The sequence below is a fragment of the Panthera uncia genome (genome assembly GCF_023721935.1).
Source record: "Panthera uncia isolate 11264 chromosome D3 unlocalized genomic scaffold, Puncia_PCG_1.0 HiC_scaffold_9, whole genome shotgun sequence".
Lineage (NCBI taxonomy): Eukaryota > Metazoa > Chordata > Mammalia > Carnivora > Felidae > Panthera > Panthera uncia.
In genome coordinates, this window is record NW_026057587.1 from 4,898,256 (window position 1) to 4,918,017 (window position 19,762).

The 19,762-nt window shown below is 52.4% G+C and overlaps 1 protein-coding gene across 2 annotated transcripts in view; it reads right to left on the reverse strand.

The window, feature by feature from the left end:
• Positions 1 to 1,689: 1,689 nt before the first annotated feature.
• Positions 1,690 to 19,762, reverse strand: part of CHFR (checkpoint with forkhead and ring finger domains) — a 29,135-nt gene continuing 11,062 nt past the window's right edge. For both annotated transcript variants that reach the window (XM_049620718.1, XM_049620719.1), the window contains 12 exons: positions 16,458 to 16,625; positions 14,277 to 14,436; positions 13,169 to 13,323; positions 12,916 to 13,078; positions 10,783 to 10,925; positions 9,502 to 9,618; positions 8,963 to 9,046; positions 8,241 to 8,311; positions 7,198 to 7,285; positions 4,669 to 4,776; positions 4,167 to 4,239; positions 1,690 to 2,929 (listed from right to left, as the gene is read on the reverse strand). In XM_049620718.1, the coding sequence (XP_049476675.1) occupies positions 2,887 to 2,929; positions 4,167 to 4,239; positions 4,669 to 4,776; positions 7,198 to 7,285; positions 8,241 to 8,311; positions 8,963 to 9,046; positions 9,502 to 9,618; positions 10,783 to 10,925; positions 12,916 to 13,078; positions 13,169 to 13,323; positions 14,277 to 14,436; positions 16,458 to 16,625 (1,373 nt within the window). In that variant the 3' untranslated portion in view covers positions 1,690 to 2,886. The remainder of the gene's footprint in view (positions 2,930 to 4,166; positions 4,240 to 4,668; positions 4,777 to 7,197; positions 7,286 to 8,240; positions 8,312 to 8,962; positions 9,047 to 9,501; positions 9,619 to 10,782; positions 10,926 to 12,915; positions 13,079 to 13,168; positions 13,324 to 14,276; positions 14,437 to 16,457; positions 16,626 to 19,762) is intronic.

Below are 19,762 nucleotides of genomic sequence, written 5' to 3' on the forward strand. Positions count from 1 at the left end.
CTGGCATCTCCAGGGGGAGTAACTGAGACCCACCCAGCCCGATTCCCATTAGGGACAGGCTTGGGCAGGCTGAGGTCTGGCCTGCTGGGTCTAAGCCCCAGAGCTGCTGTCCAGCATCCAGTCCTTCCTGGTGACAAGCCTCGATGCTCCCCTTCTCTTGCCTGAGGCCACCCCACCTGCCTATGGAGTGCTGACTGCCAGGTGGGCGAGAGGCTCTGGTCTGGCCCACAGTGGGTGGGTTTCCATTTGAACCAGTGGGGAAGTTCACCCGCTTCTGCTTGCTGGAGGCTGAGGTCTGAGCTGCTGCCATAAACAGAGGGAGACGAGGGTTCCCGCGTGGCGTTCTGTTTCCTGCATCCAGCCACACTTGAAGCCAGATCTATGCTGGGCTTTCTAAATCCGGTCAGCCCCCAATTCATTTTCTCCCTCCAGCCTGGAGGCTGGCTTCCTGCTGCTGGTGTTCCTCACGGCCGTCTGGGTTCAGAGCTGGGCTTCTCGGGGCCTCCTCTCTGCGGGCTGCATGCCAACCTTCTCCACCTCCTCTTTGGTTTGGTCGCTTCCCGGGGTGCAATCTGCCAACATCCCTCTGCTGCTCTCACATCTGGGCCCGTGACTCTGACCCCGTCAGCTCTGCTGGATTCTTGGCTGCACCCAGTAAGGCCTCCACAGGACCAACTCCTCCCCTCACAACTCGGACCCGCAGGCCAGGACAGGCTGCCCCTTGGAGGGTGCACCACAGATGGGCATATGGGCAGAGCTGGCCCCTCTTCTGACGGGGGCACCAGGGCACCAGAGGGACGCAAGTCTGGGGATGGGCTGAGTGAGGCTGTGAGAGGAGGAGGGGGCAGCCAGCAGAGACCCAGCTGGGCCTGCTCCAGAGTGCCTGGAGACAAGCACATGGGAGTCCCCAGCTGGCCACTCACCCCAAGCAGACTGTGCCAGGACACCCGCAGCCAGGCTCCGGCCCAACTGTGAGCCTGCTGTTGGGCGGGTGGGAAGGTGTGGACGAACAAGAGTCATAAAGACATCATAAATACACAGCCACCCAGGTCTGTAAAACATCCCATAGAGTAACTGCCCTGGTCCCAACCCGCCCCTCCCCCGACAAGTCAGAGCAGGCCAGCTCTGTGCCGACCTCCTGTACTCGCTAGGAAGGAGGAGCCCAAGCTCCGGCAGAGCCAGCCCTGCACTGTGGACCCAGCAGCCCAATGTGACAGGTCCCCTCCCCTTCACAAGAAGCCACTATAGACCAAGTGAAGTCACAGCCTCTGCTTAAACCTAGGCTTACAGAGCTGCAATATCCCTAAGGAGCCACATCTTTGTTCTAACTTTGCAGGAGAGAAGGGAGTGATGAGACGTCGCCCTCTGACGTGGAGGGCAGGCCGCGGTCCCGTGCAGGCTGGGCCCAGGACTTAGACACGAAGCCACAGCTTCAACGTGTGACCAGAGGGTGTCACTTGGGGCTGGTGGATCCAAGAGATCCTATGCCTCTCCCCTTTTCCCAAGTACTCAGACCTGGGCCCCGACCCCGGGCCCCCAGGCCTGCAGGCCTCGTTCCAGCCACCTGGCTCATGCGAGTGAGGCTGCAGGTGCAACTCTCATGAGCGGGGAGTCAGTAACCAGCGGGGCCGGCAGGCTGTCCCCCGTGATGGGAAGGAGCACATCGCAGCCAACACATGGACGAGCGCGTAGGGAGAGAAACAGACACGGCTTGTTTATTAGAATGCGGGAAGGAGGCCTTTTCCACAAACAGCGCTGCTTCTCAGAGTCTGTATCAAGAGCAAGACAACAGTTGAAAATCCTATTCCTGAGAAGAAGCGAAAGTTACAATTTTGCAAACAAAAATAACAGATGATTTCAACAAACGATAAAAAAATTTTTTTTTAACAAAGAACAAAATTTCAAGTATTATTCCAGATGACATGGCAAACCCAATGACGGAGACGAGGTCTCACCGGCAAAGGTCCCTGGCGCTCTCGGGGCAGGGGCCGCTCCAGATGGGCTGGGGCACCCCAGGGCCGAACCGGCCCGGCAGGGAACAGAGAAAGACCATGGGGCAGCTCGGCAGGGCCTGTGGCTGTGCCCACGGAGTGGGAAGCGGGCACCAGGGCTCTGCTCCACGGCAGGCTGAGGGTGGAAACAACCCACCTTATGCCCTCCTGGGACAGGGCCACGCACCTAACACTGGGGATCTAGGGTTAGCAGTTCCGGAGATCTGATTTTTTCCTTTTCGTAATAAACAGAAACACATGTTTATTCCTTCAAACACCCTACTATCCCAATTTTAGTCAATTTGTAAATTATATATTACTTGTGCTACAGTTTGTGATAAATCTTACTAAAAGATCAGCACCAAACCTCTTACAAATAGAAACGCCCACGAGTCGTGGCTGTCCCCGAAGCAGGGCTGTGGCTATGCCCGCAGGCTGTAAGCCTTTGCCCCCTCCCTTTCCCTTCAACAACAGGACGTTTCTGACAGACTTTCCTTTTCCTCCCATGAGAGCTTTCTTGAAGAGAGACGTCTGTCTTAGCCACAGTTTTGGGAAAGGTCCAAAGAGCAAACCTGAACGTCATTGTCTGAGCGCGAGGGGGCGGCTGACAGTGGTTCTTCTGGCTGACGTGCTCTGGTGGCCCCAAGGCCAGAGGAGGGGCTGTTCATGCCACCCCAGGCCTCCCAGGCCACTGGGGTAGGGGGCTCTCGGCAAGAGGGTCTCACGCCACAGAAGAAAAAGCCACGCTACAGTGCCGGACGTAGAGACCCCCAGCACCCCCAACCCCCGCCGGGGGGCTGTAAAATGCCCTGAAAATGTTTGTATCCGGTATTTTCTGAAACACGCTGTCGCTGACTTCCACTACCCCCACGCCACCTTGGTGCCTCCTAGATACTCAGTTCTTGAACCTTGTCTGTTCACAGATATGATTGAATTTCCTGCAGGGACAAAAAGTCGAATTACACAAGTCAGCATCAAGAAGCATTCCGATAAGCGACTCTGGAGATCACACGCTGGAGAAGCCTGATGAGAAACTGATCGCACATGCGGGGTGGCTCACAGCAGCAGGGTCTGATCCATCAAAGATACTAACCCCTAGACAGCCTTCTTGTCCTTCTTAAGTTTTAGAAGTCAGACATTTGATTTTTACTTTTTAAAATTCAAGCACCTTCGGTAACTTTCTTAGGGAAGAGACTCAGAGTTGTGCCTCCTCAGAATCCCCCAGTCACCGAGGGCCACCCCGCAGGGCAGAACCAGTAGACTCGCCCAGTGGGTGCCAGAGCCACCACCTCCCTCTTTGTGACCAGCAGGTCACCCCCAGAGTAGGACACACGTGCCCTAGCTATCCTTATCCCTGTCTTTATTAAGAAAGACTGGCTAGTTACTAGCCAAATCTCTTTCTCTAAAAGGAAACGGTCTCCTGGACTCTGTCTATGCTCAAATACACAGCCAGGTTTTTATTCCACGGGATCAGTCCTCCAGGGAGCCTTCACTTGGGGCCTTGTCCCCTGCAAGAAGGGCATCCTTCTCAGTAACTGTGATTTGAACCACAAGTGACTGGGGATCACAGCAGCCTCAAGAAGCATCAATCCATGAGGTTGATTTATAGGACACCTCACTTATGGCTTGAAAATGCAGACAAACTTACGTCCGCAGACGAACCCATGTGGCAAAGCGGACGTCACTGGGAGCAGGAAATGCCCAGTGAGAGCCGCCAAGTTAGAGCTATCACAGACATGTGCTCGAGGCACCAAACACAGACTCAGGGCGGCGGCACACGCCCAGGCCGGTGGTTCAGGAAGTTCTCGGTGACCACGGCCATGGATTCACAAAGTACTAACCCTCCAGTGTGTCAGCGGGAACGACAGCTGTGTTCCACAGACACAGAGGGAAACGTCTGCATGCAAACGCTTCACGAAATGAGAACAGAAGAGCAGGGTTTTGAAACAACACTAGGGCTGTATACAGACAGAACTAAATGACTATACTTATGAGTAAGTAGGTAACTGGTTCGTACAGATCTCTAAAAGCCGTGGCGTCAACTTGGCCGAAACACTTAAAAGAAAAAACTCGCCTTCCTGTTAGGAAAAAGAGGGTCTGCTTTCTGCAGGAGGCCCATTCTGGCGCCCTCCCCCGCCCTGGGTGCCTGTGCCCCACCCACAGTGTCTCACTCACATTGCGTGGTGGGCCTTCACCTGAGTGCGGCAGTTGCGGCCCCAATAGCAGTCAGGACGGGATGTTACAGCCACTGGGGAGAGAAAAAGTCACGCGTACGTAGTAACACCCAACACTCACAAACTCAGCTAAGCCAACTTAAGTAAAGACCCAAAGAAAGAAACTACAACTGTAGCATTTTGTCACGCTTTATAACTAGTTTCCTTGCCTGTTCCAAGCTTCCAAGGGGGAAAAAAGTTTAACTAAAAACCCACCTTAGGAAATAAAGACCACTACGCTTGCCTATAGGTTGTTTTTGCGAATCCTGTTTTAGAAACGTGTGTCGCGGCCCACGGGCCCAGAGCCTGAGCCAACTTGGGGTCGAGGACGGCCTGGGAATAAGCATGGCCGCCAGGCAGCCCATCTGCCCAGTCTTCTCCCTGCTGGTGCACACAGCCACTGAGAACGCAGACGCCCATCTAGACTAGACAGAACTGAGGCAGGGGGTGAGGGGCTTCCTTACCTGGCAACTCGGAAGCAGGAATGTTCTGCCGATACTGGTAGGTCAGCTCTCGGAAGCTTCTCAGGCCACAGCAGTAACAGAGCACAGTGTTCCCTGTGATTCTGTAATCTGGAAGGACACAGCCTCATGTGGGCATGCCAGTCATCAGGCAGCATCATGTTTCCAGAACAGCAGAATAGCTGTGGCCTTGTAAACTAGTGGGAAACCAGTGTACTGATCCGTAAATGGGGTAGAGACAATGGGCCAGACTTTCAGAAAACAAGAACAAAACCAATCTCGATACCAACTTATTTCCTCACAGCAAAATAATTCCACTTGGATAAAAAATTCAAACACTTTAAAAATCCAAAAAAGTAGCGGTGCCTGGGTGGCTCGGTCAGTTAAGTGTCCAACTCTGGATTTTGGCTCAGGTCATGTCATGAATTCAAGCCCCACATGGGGCTCTGTGATGGCAGTGTGGAGCCTGCGTGGGATTCTCTCCACCCCTTCCCCCGCTCAAGCATGCGTTCCCGTTCTCTAAGTAAATATATAAGCTTAAAAAAATAGATCATTTAAAAATATTTTTTTTTATGTTTATTTTTGAGAGAAAGAGAGAGACAGAATGAGAGCAGGGAGGTGCAGAGAGAGACGGAGACAGAATCTGAAGCAGGCTTCAGGCTCTGAGCTGTCAGCACAGAGCCGGACATGGGGCGCAAACTCACAGACTGCGAGATCATGACCTGAGCCAAAGTCGGACGCTTAACCAACTGAGCCACCCACGAGCCCCCAAAATAGAGCATTTCTAAAAAAATAGTAACACTAAAAATAAAAATCCAAGAAAGTACTGAGAGGAATGAGTATTATTTTTCTCTTGAGCTATTTATGTCATAAAAACCAAATAACACACGGGAAAGGATCTGTAAATCTGACTACCTACAATGTAAACACCACAACGGAAACACATACAACAAAAGTGAGATACTAATAAAATAGTGGAAAACACATTTGCCACACAAGCAACCATATGTTGCACCTTTAAATGACAAAGATATCCTACCAAGCCATGCCCCCAAATCCAAATAGACTAATGTAAGTATGGGCCAAGGTCACAGACAAGCCAATGAACCATAAAGCAAAAAGATCTTCAATTCTGCTAATACCCCAACACAGGCAGATAAACAAATGATACATCCCAGTTGCCTTGTCTGTATTTACAGGCAAAGGCAGGGCAGATGGGCTCAGGAAGATGCTGAGGCACGTTCTTCTGGGAGGGACAGCGAATATGGCAAAGTCTCAACTGTTTGTTCATACCACCGTCCAACAATTTACTTACTTACTATTTACTTATTTACTCGTGTATTTATTTACTTAATTTATCTTGATGGAACAACTTTTCTAGCCTACCATCCTGCAGGCTCAGAGGCTGCAGTGCTTATTCAGACAATGAAACGTGGAGAATAACCTAAATATCCTATATTAATGATTTGGTTAAATAAACCATGATACTAAAATACTATAGAACAAAAATCAAGGTAGAGGCGCCTGGGTGGCTCAGTCTATTGAGCGTCTGACTCTCAACTGCAGCTCAGGTCATGATCCCGTGGTTTCATGAGCTCAAGCCCCGAGCTGGGATTCTTGGGATTCTCATTCTCCCTCTCAATCTCTCTCTCTCTCTCTCTCTCTGCCCCTCCCCAACCTGCGCTGTCTCTGTCTCTCTCAAAATAAAGAAACTTGAAAAACAATCCAGGTAAAGAACTTCGCTGACATAGAAAGGGTCTGGGGAATACCACCGAGTGAAGAGCACATGTGGTAGGGTTTCATCTATGAGGACTCTGACCGTGCCCACGTGTGGCGGGTGCACAGGCCATACGGCATCATCACTGGGTCCTCGGGGGTGGGATTCCCTGTGATTTTCGCTTTACCCACCACGCTTCACTCACACGTCTTTCTGGGCCATGCCACGATGGCAGTCCCACCAAGAAGCTAAAGAGAGCTCAGGCCCGCATGTCAGACCGGGCGCCCCCAGGGCTGAGGCTGCACGTAGAACCCGAGACAGTCGTGAGCACGTATCCGCTCAGAAGGATTCCCAGAAGCCTCTGAAGTCTTTCACAATAATTTATGTCTTAGGAAAAAAAGTCATTTGTTGATTTTTCTGCACCCTCCCCGAGTGACTAAAACCACATTTCGCAATGTCCCGGGAGCCCCTGGGAGACGGGCCAAGCCTGCACCAACACATCAGTGAAAGGCCCACGAGGACCCTGAGGGCTTGAGAAGCACCGGACCCAGGACCCGAAAGATGCCAAGAGGTGGGGTCACGGTCTCTTCAGCTGTGTCCCTTCCTCCCCCACGGCAGAAAAGAGCCTAGAATGGGTCACGTGGGCTCAAATCCTGAAGTACTGGCGCCTGTCTACAACCCGCCAGGGTGGGTGGAGGGTGAGGGCGTACACGCGGGAAGGCAGCCCGGAGGCTCTCCTCCGTAGTGGAGGCAGAGGGGCCACCGCAAACACACCGCCGCACCAGAGAGAGGAAGGCAGGTGCGATGGCGCTTACCAGACAGCAGGAACACTCCCCTCTGCAGAGCCACGAGACTTTCAGTCAACATGTTTTTCCACGTCAAACCCCTGGTTGCCAGGTAATTCTGGGATGGGGAAAGAAGGGAAATCTTAGAAATACTAGCTTGGAGAACAGAAGACTAAAATGACAAGAAAGCAAACATTTCATGCAAGGCCCTCGAACGCGGGCAAGGCCACGGCACAGGCAGGCTAACCACGGCAGGAATTTGCATCAGGCAGTTGTGAGGCCTTCAGGACCGCAACACACGAGGACCAGGATGCCCGGGACCCGGCAACACGCTCACAAGCTAGTCTGCAAGGGCTCTCTTCCCACATGGCTTTGTCAGAGCCTCAGAAGGAAAGCTAGCTTCCGAAAGCTGAACACACGAGCTACCACATTCTCTCCAAAATCCTGCAGACGCTCCGAGCACAGGAGCGGGGCGACACCCGACCTTGGCCGGGGCGGCTCTAGTGTGGCAACAGCCGCACGACCACACGGTAAGGAAGCCGAGGCTTTGCATCTACACCCTGGCCTCAGCTCTCTTGTGTGGACCTACAAGAGAGCAGCACGCGGACATCTAACCAGAGCACGCGGTGCCAAGGGGCCTGCCATACAGGTCCGGCGTGTGCAACGCTGCCAACATGGGAGAGAGGCACAACTCTCGCCAAGAGAATGATGTGCACGTTAAACACTGAATTCTAAGAGCCACGTAAGCTTCAGCTTCCTAAGACGAGAGAAGGACAAAGTCAGAAAAGAGGAAGCCAGAGAGAGGCCCGGGTTCCAGCAAAGGGCCGCCCCGGCCCCCACCCAGACCCCGAAACTCTGCGTGGGGCACACAGGCACCGGAGCCGACACCTGTGGACTCGTGGCGTGATGGGCATGAAGGAAATAACCTCTTGGAAGACAGGAACACACGGGAAAACACCAATGTGGTGAGCTCGGCGGCAGGACTAGTCAGAGCCACTGGGAGAGCTGAAAGCCTCCCGGGGGCCTCTTCTAGGCCTGAGCCCCCACCCGCGCCTGTACGTGAAGTCCCCTACCTTCAGGATGTCTGACTCATAGTGATTATTGCTGAGAACCCCGTCCAGACACCTGTCACCCAGGTCCAGCTCTGCCAAATGGAAGGAAGCAAAGTCACCGTCTTACAATCTATGAAAGTATCATTCACCGACAGCTAAGATAACCAAATTTCCTTTCTTACAGTCCAGAAAGAATAAAAGCTTCCATTGTAAAATATGGTTTTAAAAAGAAAACAAGTAAAATGACTTCTGACAGCTTTCTCCGTCCCCTGGGCACCTGGTCTGGCACCGTGAGGTCTGAATGCCGCAGCCAGGCGGCGTTTTTGTTGGTGGTGTTCCTCGCACATAAGTAAACCCTCCTGACTGAGCTCAGTATCCCCATAGTTGTTACTGCCTGGTTTTGAGCTAGCAGAGGGACACTTCTAAATGTCAAACACAGGGGGCGCCTGGGTGGCTCAGTCTTGGCTCAGGCCAAGATCTCAAGGTTCATGGGATCAAGCCCCGTGCTGGGCTCCGCCCTGCGGGGCAGAGCCTAGCTGGGATTCTCTCTCTCCCTTCCTCTCTCTGCCCTTTCCCTGCTCTTGTATGAGCACTAAGTAAATAAATAAACATTTAAAAAAATGTCAAACGTGTGTGAGAAGCAGGTCATCGACGGTGGCCCCTCTCAAGTCGGGCCACGCTAGCCCACCAGCACCCTCAAATGCAGCAAGAGGATAGGCAGAGAGCTGAAGTGCCGGCATTACCACAGAACGGGGCCAGGCAGCCGAGACAGCCGGCCCGGGCGCAGCCCCAGTACAGGTGGCAGAAAGGCTGCAGGCAAACGGCACCTGTGGACACAGCACAAGCACCAGTCAGGCCATTTCGGCGAGGGCTAAATTCACATAACCATTAAATAAACGGCAAAGTCCACGTTAACAGCAATCCCAGAGTTGCAAATCCCAGCACTGTATTTCGTCTATTACATTCAAGAGTGACACGTTATGAAAATATGATGCTCCTGATGCGGCAACAAAGGTCAGAGGCAGCCTCCAGAAAGAGAACCACCCATACATGGAAACTCGGTGTACGAAGGGGTGGGTCATCAACTGACAGGAAAAGATGGTCATTCGATGTGGCTGCACACACAACTGAGTACGCAGATGAGGAAACAGACCCACGTCTTCACAGCACACCACACACACAGTCAGCAACACTCTGAAACCTGACCCTAGAAGGACGCAGGAGAGGCTCGGCGGTGGGGAGGCCGCTCAGGCAGGCAGCGTCCGTGCACACCCTTACTCACACTGCTGGGGGGCGATGCGGGGGTCCTGCTCACGTTCTGCCCTCCGGTCGGGCATGGGCTGGAAGCAGCAAGTGCAGATGGCATGGCTTCCTTGCAGGGCACACACGTAATCCTGGGCTGCGGAACAGACAGGATATTCAGGCCGCGCACATCAGGACACAGGCAGAAATAGGAGATTCGATGCACGCCTAGGGACGTGGCTGGAAGGTACACAAGGAGACAGATCCACAGGAAAACCCAGGGAGAACTCACACGTGTTTTCTGAAACTACGAAACGGTAGTCTGCCATTTAAATGACACATTTTAAATAGAATGAAAAACAAACGTGATACTTCAGTTCAGCAGTTATAGCAAGATTTCAAAGATCACTTGAAGGTTTTCTACCATTTCCTTGGGCCATAAAGCACACGCCATAAAACAATAGAGCAAGTTCTATATTTAATCTCTGTCTCTTCCAAATAAACAGGTGGCAGGCCTGGGGGCCATGACTGGCTGACCTCCGCCCCTGCAACAGCTGTGTCCACACAGCTCAGCCGCGGCCACTCAATGACCACATGGGAAGCTCTGTCTATGCACGCACACCTGCTATAGGCCCATCCCACTGGGGACTTCCAGTCTGAAAATGACACCGCACCTGCGGAATCGCAGAGTCGGGAGGCAACCAGGCCCCGCCCTGCCCATCTGTCCACGGGCCACCCATGGAGAGAGCTGCAGCACCGTGTCAGGGTGGATGGCTCTGAACTCGGCTTTGGGTCATGACCCTGAGTCAGTGGCCTCATGACGGGCTCAGGCCCACATCAGCTAAGAAACTGGGCCCTACTGAAGAATGGCCAGGGCCAAAAACATGGATTCCACATGTTCTCTCTCCCTTTCTCGATGGCACCTGGGGACCTGCCAGCGGGCAGAGCTCAGGGTGGCTCTGATGACACAACAGCCCGCTGTCGAAAAGAAGCCAGGCTCTCATTGAGGGGCCCACGTAGGGGTCATTTCAGCTTTAGCAAGCAGCCCTGGGGATGCCAAAGCCCAAAGCAGTGGGCTGGGGGTCCCACGTGTCAGAATGAGGAACGAACCCCCCGGGAGGGCCCAGGAGCAGAGATCCACGAGAGATCAACTTAACTCTCTCTGGTTTCTGAACCCACAACAGAGTACATGCAGCAACAAGGTAGGAGAGGGTAGGGCAAGGGAGGCAGTGACCGGAGCAGGGCGGGAGCGGGGGAGGAGCCAGAAGGAGAAAAAAAAAAAAAAAAGCAGGACGACAGCACGGAAGGCGCGGCGTCTCACCTGTCGTGACGCTGGTGGACGTGGACGGTGCATCCCCAGGAGCCTGTGCTGCCCCTGGCTCACTGCCAGGCCCCGGGCAGGGGAGGGGCTGGCCCGCCTGCCTCCGGTACTCAGGGCACTGTCTGCACACGATGTACGGCTGGCTGCAAGGAAGCACACGGGCACACGGGGTGCAGAGAAGCAGTGAGCTCTGCCCTGGCACACGTAGGGGGCGGCACCAACGCCCCCAGCCTCGATGACCAGAGGAGACCCAGATCCCCAGCCTGGAGGCATCTGGTCCGCCCGCAGACCTCATCCCTCCTTCATACCTCAGCTCTGTGTCTGCTGCCGCCCAGCGTGCATGAAAGGGACAGATGGCACGTCTCCACTGGACACCCGGTCAGTGCTCACGCCGGAGCAGTAGCAGGGAGGGCCCCGTTCCCTGCTACCTGCTGGCTCCCCTTTGCTGTAAGGTTTCCAGAGATTCCCCCCCCCCCCCCCCCCCCCCCCCCCCCCGCAGCTCCTACGGTTCGGAGACACATTGTGCCCACCCCGGTTTCCAGCACAGTGTCCCCCGGAGTGTGGCCACTCAGTCCCCACGTTGGGCACGACCCACTCTCACAGGTTTGATGCTGGGCGAGCTGTGAACTACGTCCAGGGGCACACTCAGGCCCATCACCCTAGGCACCTATGAAACGGTGTTAAAGTCTGAACAAAATGTGCCACAACTGAATGCTGCTGTCGTCCGGGGACTTCCCGGCGGGCCACCCAACTGTGTGCACTTCAGCTGCGCTTTCCAAACAATGCAGATAGTTAACAAAAAACGAACCCACAGGAAACACACCCACAGACCCTCCCCTCCTCTCAGAGAACGCCGCCCTGAGCCTGTCTCCAACGGCAGGAGCCAACGAGGGAAGAACGGGGAAGACGTGACCAGAAAACAACTAGTGAGAAGCCGCTTGACCTCATTTCGGAACCAGATGACCTTCGTCTCAGGCCACACCAACTGTCATCAGAGTTTCCCGACATCCCTCCACAAACCTCAGGAGCCACCACCAGGACCCCTCTGACGGGCATACGATGACACAGGTGCCAGGCCCAGCAAGGCGCCTTCCCGGTGAGGCTCTCTGAGCTGAAGCACCCCCGCGAGCTAACTGGATGTGCGCTCAGAGCTGTGACTGTAGGGTCTGTCCCGCAGCACTGCCTCTCCAGTCAGAATTCCGGAAACAGCACAGAACCGTATGTACAGCAGGATCCCATCTTTATGAGGATATTTAAAGTATATCGCCTTTTACTTCGTTAACAAAGGAAATACGAGTGACTACGTATAGGAGTTGCCAGAAGGATACACAATAAAATGCTCATACTACAGTGATTTTATTACTTACTGCTTCACCACTATTTCTAAATTTTACAAAAAGAAAAAAAAAGTAATTAATTAGGGGATTTGATTTTTGTCTCTTCAAATGTCATGACCCACCCAAAACACGCACTGTGGACTTCTGAGTCCGCGGACAGCAGCATTCTACAGCAAATAAAACAAGGTCTGCTAGAATCGCATCCTCTTGGCCAGGTGACCGTGGCTTTCCTGCAATAATATCCTCACAAATGACGATACTGCAACTCACACCGTGGGACTCCGGTCACCAGCTGAGCTAGAGGAAGCGTGCCCACAGTAGACAAAGAACACATTAAATCCTGCACCCCGTCGTAGCCAATGCACGAAGGCACCTGAGGAGGTGTCGGCAGATAACAAGGGACGGGTTATGGCAGTCATTTTCTAACAGACGTCAGTCTAACCACTACCCTGCACACCCTGAACTCACACAGGGCTGTACACCCGCTACATCTCACTAACGTGGGGAGGAAGAAGATAAGCAACAAAAGAGAATAAATATCGCGTGTATGCCTGAGAAGGGAAGGGGTACTGGAGAAGGCTGGTGGCAAATCCCCCCACCATCAGCGAACTGAGCGGCCGTCCTCAGCCGGCGCCCGCCCCGTCCTCACCACGCCCGAGGCGGGCGCCGTCACTGGCTGACGTCACACATCAGAACGCAGACCACGCACGAGCTGGGCCGCTCAGTACAGAGGCGGGACTCGGGCCCGTGCTGCCTCCCAGCTCCCCGCTCCGCTCAGAGCCAGGCACAAGCTCACCTGATGTCCGAGGACTCGCTGTCCGCGTCTGACAGCTCCAGCAGGTCCTCCGAACTGCCCTCCTCATCAGAGAAAGACCTTCTGACTTTGGGCTGCAGCATGTCTTGAGTGATCTTGTTCCTGGCAGCCATGCTCCGCACGTCTTCCTCGCTGCGACTCTTGTCTGGAATTCAAAGGACATGGCTCTGCTGGCCGAGGGGCCCCTGGAGAGACACCCCACCGTCTCCTGGAGCTGGGCAGGCTCCCCACTTGCCTGGGTGCTGGAGAAGGTACGCCTCCACCAGGTTGTTCAGGATGTGGTTTTTACAGATCCTCTCCACCGGACAGCGGCAGGTGGGGCAGAAGGCGGAGCGCTCCATCCAGCCCGAGTAGCAGGCGGCACAGAAGGTGTGCATGCAGGGCTGCAGGCTGAGGGCACAAGGACAGGTCTTCAGACACCCCCCGAGGAGCACTTGCAGGTGGAGCCTCTGTCTGCCAAGCCGCGGCAGCCCCCCGGATGCCAGGGCACACGGGGCATGGCCCGCCCGGGGCCTGAGAGGCAGGGGCCCTAGTTTATGCTGCGTCTTTCCCAGAGGAGGACGTGGCCTCACTCGGGCTGAGGGTCGGTTACAAATTAGCCACCCACCAAGCTCACTTGATCCAGCAGAGACTAGAACCCATGCTTCTCGGTGTGGATGGGGGGGGGGGGGGGGGGGGGGGACGACACACCCACCCTGTGTACAGTGCCCACTGGTGGCAGCATCTGCACGCTCCGTTGACTGGGAGTGTCGCCTGCCTTCCATAAGCCAGGTGAGAAACAGTTCCCATGCAAGAACAGCTTTCACCCTAAACTACTTTAATTTGGTCCTTGTTAATTAAAAGGAACCAGAAGTGACCATCCGTATTCCGAGAGGGACGGTCAAGCAGGCTGTGACTCCAGGAACATGAGGAACCGGGACACCGAATGCCAAAAGGCCTGCATTTAAGTGGAGACTCGGACAGGCTCTCCCTCTTAAGTCCCCACAGAAAAGCCGGGAGAGGGCTGTCCCCAAGCCGCTCCTGGGGGCCTCATCTGGGGGCACTCCCTCCGTGCCAACGACGCCCCCTCAAAGCTCAGCACGGTTCTCCCGTTCTGCGTCCAAGGCGCGCCAGGCCTCTTGGGTCAGTCGTGACGGGTGCGGACCGAGGCCGCTGTCACCTCGCCTTGCAGGCTCTTCTACAGCCGTAGTTACCACGGCCAGGTTCTCGGCGTGGTGGCCACACGAGCAGCACGACGGCAGCGCCCCGAGCCGAGCCGCACCGGATGCGGCCCGGAGGCCTGCTTGCCGGGGGCCGCTCCCCACCCCCGCCACCACCCCACGACACCCCCGCGGCGACCGCACCTCACGCAGTCGTGCAGCAAGTCCTGGCAGATGATGCACGTGAGTGTCTCCTCCATCTTGTCCGGCTTCACGGCCTCAGGTCTGACGCCCCCGAGGGCGGTGTGGGCGTCGCTACACTGGTCCGCAACCAGCAACTGCAGGCTCAGCTCGGCCTCCCCCTCTGCGAGAAAGGGGCACATGCCCACCATCAACCAAGGAAGAAACAGACACCGGGTCTTTTTTGTTTTAGGAACATCTTAACCTGTGGACAGAAGACACAGCCCTCACTGCTGTGTGTAGTTTATTTTTTTAAGTTTATTTATTTTGAGAGAGAGCATGTGGCTGGGGGAGGGGCAGAAAGACAGGGAGACTCCCAAGAGGGAGAGAGGGAGAGAGGGAGAGAGGGAGAAAGGGAGAGAGGGAGGGAGAGAGGGAGAAAGGGAGAGAGGGAGGGAGGGAGGGAGGGAGGGAGAGACAGAGAGAGAGAGAGGAGAGGGAGAAGGAGAGCGAGCGAGAGAGGGGAGAGAGAGCCCCCCCACCGCTCTCGTTCTCCACCCCCCCCCAAGCAAGCTCTGTGCTCAGAGTGTGGAACTCGACATGGGACTCAAGCCGAAGAGTGGTGAGATCATGACCTGAGCCGAAGCTGGACGCAGAACGGACTGAACCACCCAGGCACCCCTGTTTGTATTTTAAAGAAGGCCTAAAGTAAGTCCCAAGTTCCAGTACCCTTAAGTTTTGGTTTAGAAAAACAATGGCATAAAAAGAAGCATTCGGGATACATGGTTAAAAGATTAAGGTGGCTTGTCACACGATATTTGTGTATAATCATCGTTTTTGTTTAAACAAAAAACATGACTTGTGTATGTCCTAGAAAATACCGACGTTACCAAGAGCTTTTAACTTTTTTTTTTTCCCTTTTCTTCTGCTGGTGTTCTATAGTGCTCATAGATTAATTTTTATTTTTAACGAAAGAAATACTTGCACACAATTTACAAAATCAAATATTAAGAGGGCACCAAAAAAAAAATAAATAAATAAATAAAAATAAAATAAATAAATAAATAAATAAAATAAAAAATAAAAAAATTAAAAAATAAAAAAAAAATTAAAAAAAGAGGGCACCAGCCCTCTGCCCTGGCCTGTCCTCACCTCCAACCTCCCTCCTCTGAGGAAACTACTTTCATGTTTTTGGGTGTTTCTCCTGGCGTGGACCTCCAGGTTTCTGAACTGTAATGCTCTGTTGAGGCTGACTGACTTTAGACACCGTCCATCTCCCGACATCTATTAAGATAGAGAAGGATTCTGCCCCCTGGCCCCATTCACTATATTATCGTAACACAATTGTTAGTTGGTATATTGTATTTGTTAGTTCCGTACGTCGTATTTACGCTACTATGCTTAGGTAAATATTCACTGCTGAGCCAAACAGTGCACCAAAATTAAGTTTTCTTCCTTCTACAATTTTTCATTTTTGCTAGAGTAAAAAAAAGGCCTCGTTTGTATCCTTACTTTTTTACGTACTGTTGCTGATTTTTTTCGACACCCTCCTCAAGCCAGCCGCTTCAATTTTCCACTCAACACATCCAATATCCTCGTCTCCTTCCCCGAGGCCTGCCCTCCCTCCCAGAGCCCCCCGGCCTCACTGCTGCAACCGCAGGCTGCTCTCAGGCCTACAGCACAGCCACTGTCCCATTAAACGTTCCCAAGTATCTTTTACAATCCTTTTAACTTTGGCTTTTTAAGGGCAGATTTTTCTCTAAGTCACCTTTCTTTTTTCAAACCATTATTACTTTGAGAGAGAGCACGCATGCACAAGCAGGGGCGGGGAGGGGGGACGGAGGACCCAAAGTGGGCTCTGTGCTACCAGCAGGGAGCCCCATGCGGGGCTCGAACCCACCAACCGTGAGATCATGACCTGAGCCAAAGTTGGACACCTAACCGACTAGGCCACCCAGGTGCATATTCTTACAAACCGATAGTCATATCAAGACAGAACTGCAGCTCAGAATGCACAGCTTCCAGACCATCAGCATAACCAGATAATAAACAGGGTTCAACCCCGATGCTGTCAAAAGGAAAAAAGGGCTCACACTGCCATTTTGAAAATGCTGAGGCATCTGCTTCCACGGAAGGGGAGGCCCCGTCAGGAGCAGCTCAACAGCTCTCAAGGGCCAGAGATACACAAAACGGTGAGACTCTGACCTGCTTTCATTCTCTTCGTGACAGGCTCCAAATCCTCTTGGTCCCGGGACCCTGGCAGAGAGAAGGGTGCTCCTTCTCCGTCTGGGAGAGCCGAAGGGAAGGTGGGGATTTCATCATTTGCCACAGACGGACCACATTCTTTTGGGGAGACGCCTGCATCTCTGAAGCCTGTGAGAGGGACAAACAAGACAGGTTTATTTTTTAATTTGAGAGAGAGAGAGAGGGAGAGAGAGAACGTCAGCGGGGGAGAGCGGCAGAGGGAGAGACAAAGAATCTCAAGCAGGCTCCGTGCTCAGCCCAACACAGGGCTTGATCCCACAACCCTGGGATCTTGACCGAAGTCGAAATCAAGAGTTGGATGCCTACCAGCTGAGCCACGCAGGCACCCCAACAAGAGAAGTTCTCATTCGTGCAGCCTGGAAGCAGAGGGTATGGCAGGTAAACCACCCCAGATTCAAACCAGGCCTAGGTGTTCCAAGGTGCCGTATTCTCAGTAACACACGCTTACAGAAACACTCGGCTCACGCTTCTGAAGTGCACACGCGCCCACTACTGGGCTCGGGGGAGCTGGGCCAGCAGCACACCCACTGGGAAAGAAACGCAGAGGTGTCTGTGACCGGGGTGGCGGTGCCGGGGTCAGCTGTGGGACATTTGGTCTAAGACAGGGCCAATCCGTGTGCCAGCAGCCCCGTAACATTCCCTGTGCTCTGAGCAGCACTGGCGCAGAAGAACACACAGGCCTCTCAGGACAGGGACGCAGCAGGCTTCAGATTACAAGGAGATGGAAGCCAGACAGGGATGCTGCGTGTGAACTATTTCCCAAGGAGTCACGAATTTAAACGAGCCTGGCAGAAAGGTTAAGGAGACTTTCTAATAACCTTTATCTTAATCGAGACCTAGTGTGTAACACCATACTACAGTACATATCTGGTCTATAATACTCAAGTGTTGTCACCTTGAAAAAGAAACTGCCCTACAGCAGCCAAACAAAAAAGTTAGCAAAATTGTTTGGGGAGCAAATCAGCTCGTACAGCAAAGGGAGAAAAGAGGGAGCTTCCTGGGCTGGCTGCTGGCTCTGGTTCTCACTCCCACCATGGTCTCAAGGACTTTCTATGCTCAGTCGAGCTTCTCACTCCAGAATGAAGATGATGATGATGGTACTCTCCGACAGACAAACGGTGAGGATTCATCTAAAACTTATGAAATAAGTTGGCACCAAACCTCGCATTTAGGAGGCTGGTTATTTTGTTAGTATGTATACATTGAGGCATGCAGATAGAAAAATTTCCCCAACATTACACAATGGGAGGGAAGCTTTCCATCGGATTTGCTTACAGCAAGATTTTGTTTAAGCTTTTATTTGTTAATTGCACGATATATAAACACACTGCCCTTTCACGGTGGAATCAACAATTGTATGCGTACACAGACACAAGTCACATTTTCTTTATCCATCCATCCATCGAGGGACACTTAGGTTGTTTCCAAGTCTTTGGCCTTTGTGAATAGTCTGCAATGAACATGGGGTGCAGACATCTCTTGGAGACAGTGATTTCAATGCCTCTGGATATTTATCCAGGAGTAAGATTACTGGACCAAATGGTAGTTCTATTTTTAAAATCTTTTTTTGTTTTGTTTTGTTTTGAAAGAGAGCATGCACGAGTAGGGGAGGGGCAAAGAGGGGGTGAGAGAATTTTTGTTTTAATTTTTTTTAATGTTTATTTATTTTTGAGAAAAAGAAAATCAGAGTGCGAGCAGGGAAGAGGAAAAGAGAGAGGGAGACACAGAATCTGAAGCAGACTCTAGGCTCTGAGCTGTCAGCACAGAGCCTGATGTGGGGTTTGAACCACAAACTGTGAGATCACGACCTGAGCCAAAGTCAGACACTTAACTGACTAAGCCACACAGGCACTCCTAAATTTTTTTAATGGTTGGATTTATTGACTTATTTTTTTTAATTTTTCTTTTATTTATTTTTGAGAGACAGAGAGAGACAGAGAGTGAGCAGGGGAGGGGCAGAGAGAAAGGGAGACACAGAATCAGGAGCAGGCTCCAGGCTCTGAGCTGTCAGCACAGAGCCCAACGTGGGGCTTGAGCCCACAAACCACGAGATCGTGACCTGAGCCGAAGTCGGGCGCTTAACCGACTGAGCCACCCAGGTGCTCCCAGTTGACTTTTTATTTTTAATTATTTTTTAAATGTTTATTTTTGGGGTGCCTGGGTAGCTCAGTCGGTTGGGCACCCGACTTCGGCTCAGGTCATGATCTCACAGTTTGTGGGTTCGAGCCCCGTGTCGGGCTCTGTGCTGACAGCTCGGAGACCGGAGGCTGCTTTGGGTTCTGTGTCTCCCTCTCTCTCTGCTCTTCCCCTGCTCATGTGCTCTTTAAATGTTTATTTTTGAGAGAGAGAGAGAGGAGGAGGGGCAGAGAGAGAGCGGACAGAGGATCGGAAGCAGGCTCCATGCTGCGAGCACGGAGACTGATATGGGGCTCGAACCCATGAACCGAGAGATTATGACCCTTAACCGACTGAGACATCCAGGCGCCCCCATTGACTGTTTTTTTTTTAATTGTGGTTTTTGCCTTTGTATCACGTATAAAGAAAAATTCCCCCAAATTATATAAATAATCACCTTTGTTTTCATCAGGCACTATTGTGGTTTACATTCAAACCCATCTTGAAGTAGTTTGTTGTAATGGATGAGGGACAAAACTACCTTTATTTTCTTTCAAATGTTAATCACTTCTGCTCATTAAACAACCCAGTTTTGCTCGTGGCTTTGAACTGCCATATTCATTGCTAAATTCTTACACGCTTGGACCGTTATACTTTATTTATCTGCATATTTTTTCTGCGGCCAGTGTCAAATGTTTTTTTAGTCCTTTAATTTTATAACAACATGTTAATGTTACATGGACTTGTTCACATTCATTATTTTCTATTTCTAAAAGTGTCGACGGGTGCCTGGGTGGTTCAGTTGCTTAACTGTCTGACTCCTGATTAGGGCTCAGGTTATGATCTCACAGGTCGTGGGTTCGAACACCGCATTGAGTTCTGCGCACTGACAGTGGGGAGCCTGCTTGGTACTCTGTCTCCCTCTCTCTCTGCCACTCCCTGCTCGTGCTCTATCAAAATAAATAAACGTGAAAAAAATTTTAATTATATGTTACTCTAGATGAGTCTTGAAAACATGATGCTCAGTGAAAACAGAAGACACAAAAGGCCACAGAGTATAGGGTTCCAATTCTTACTACTTAAAAAATTTTTAATGTTTATTCATTTCTGAGACAGAGCTCGAGTAGGAG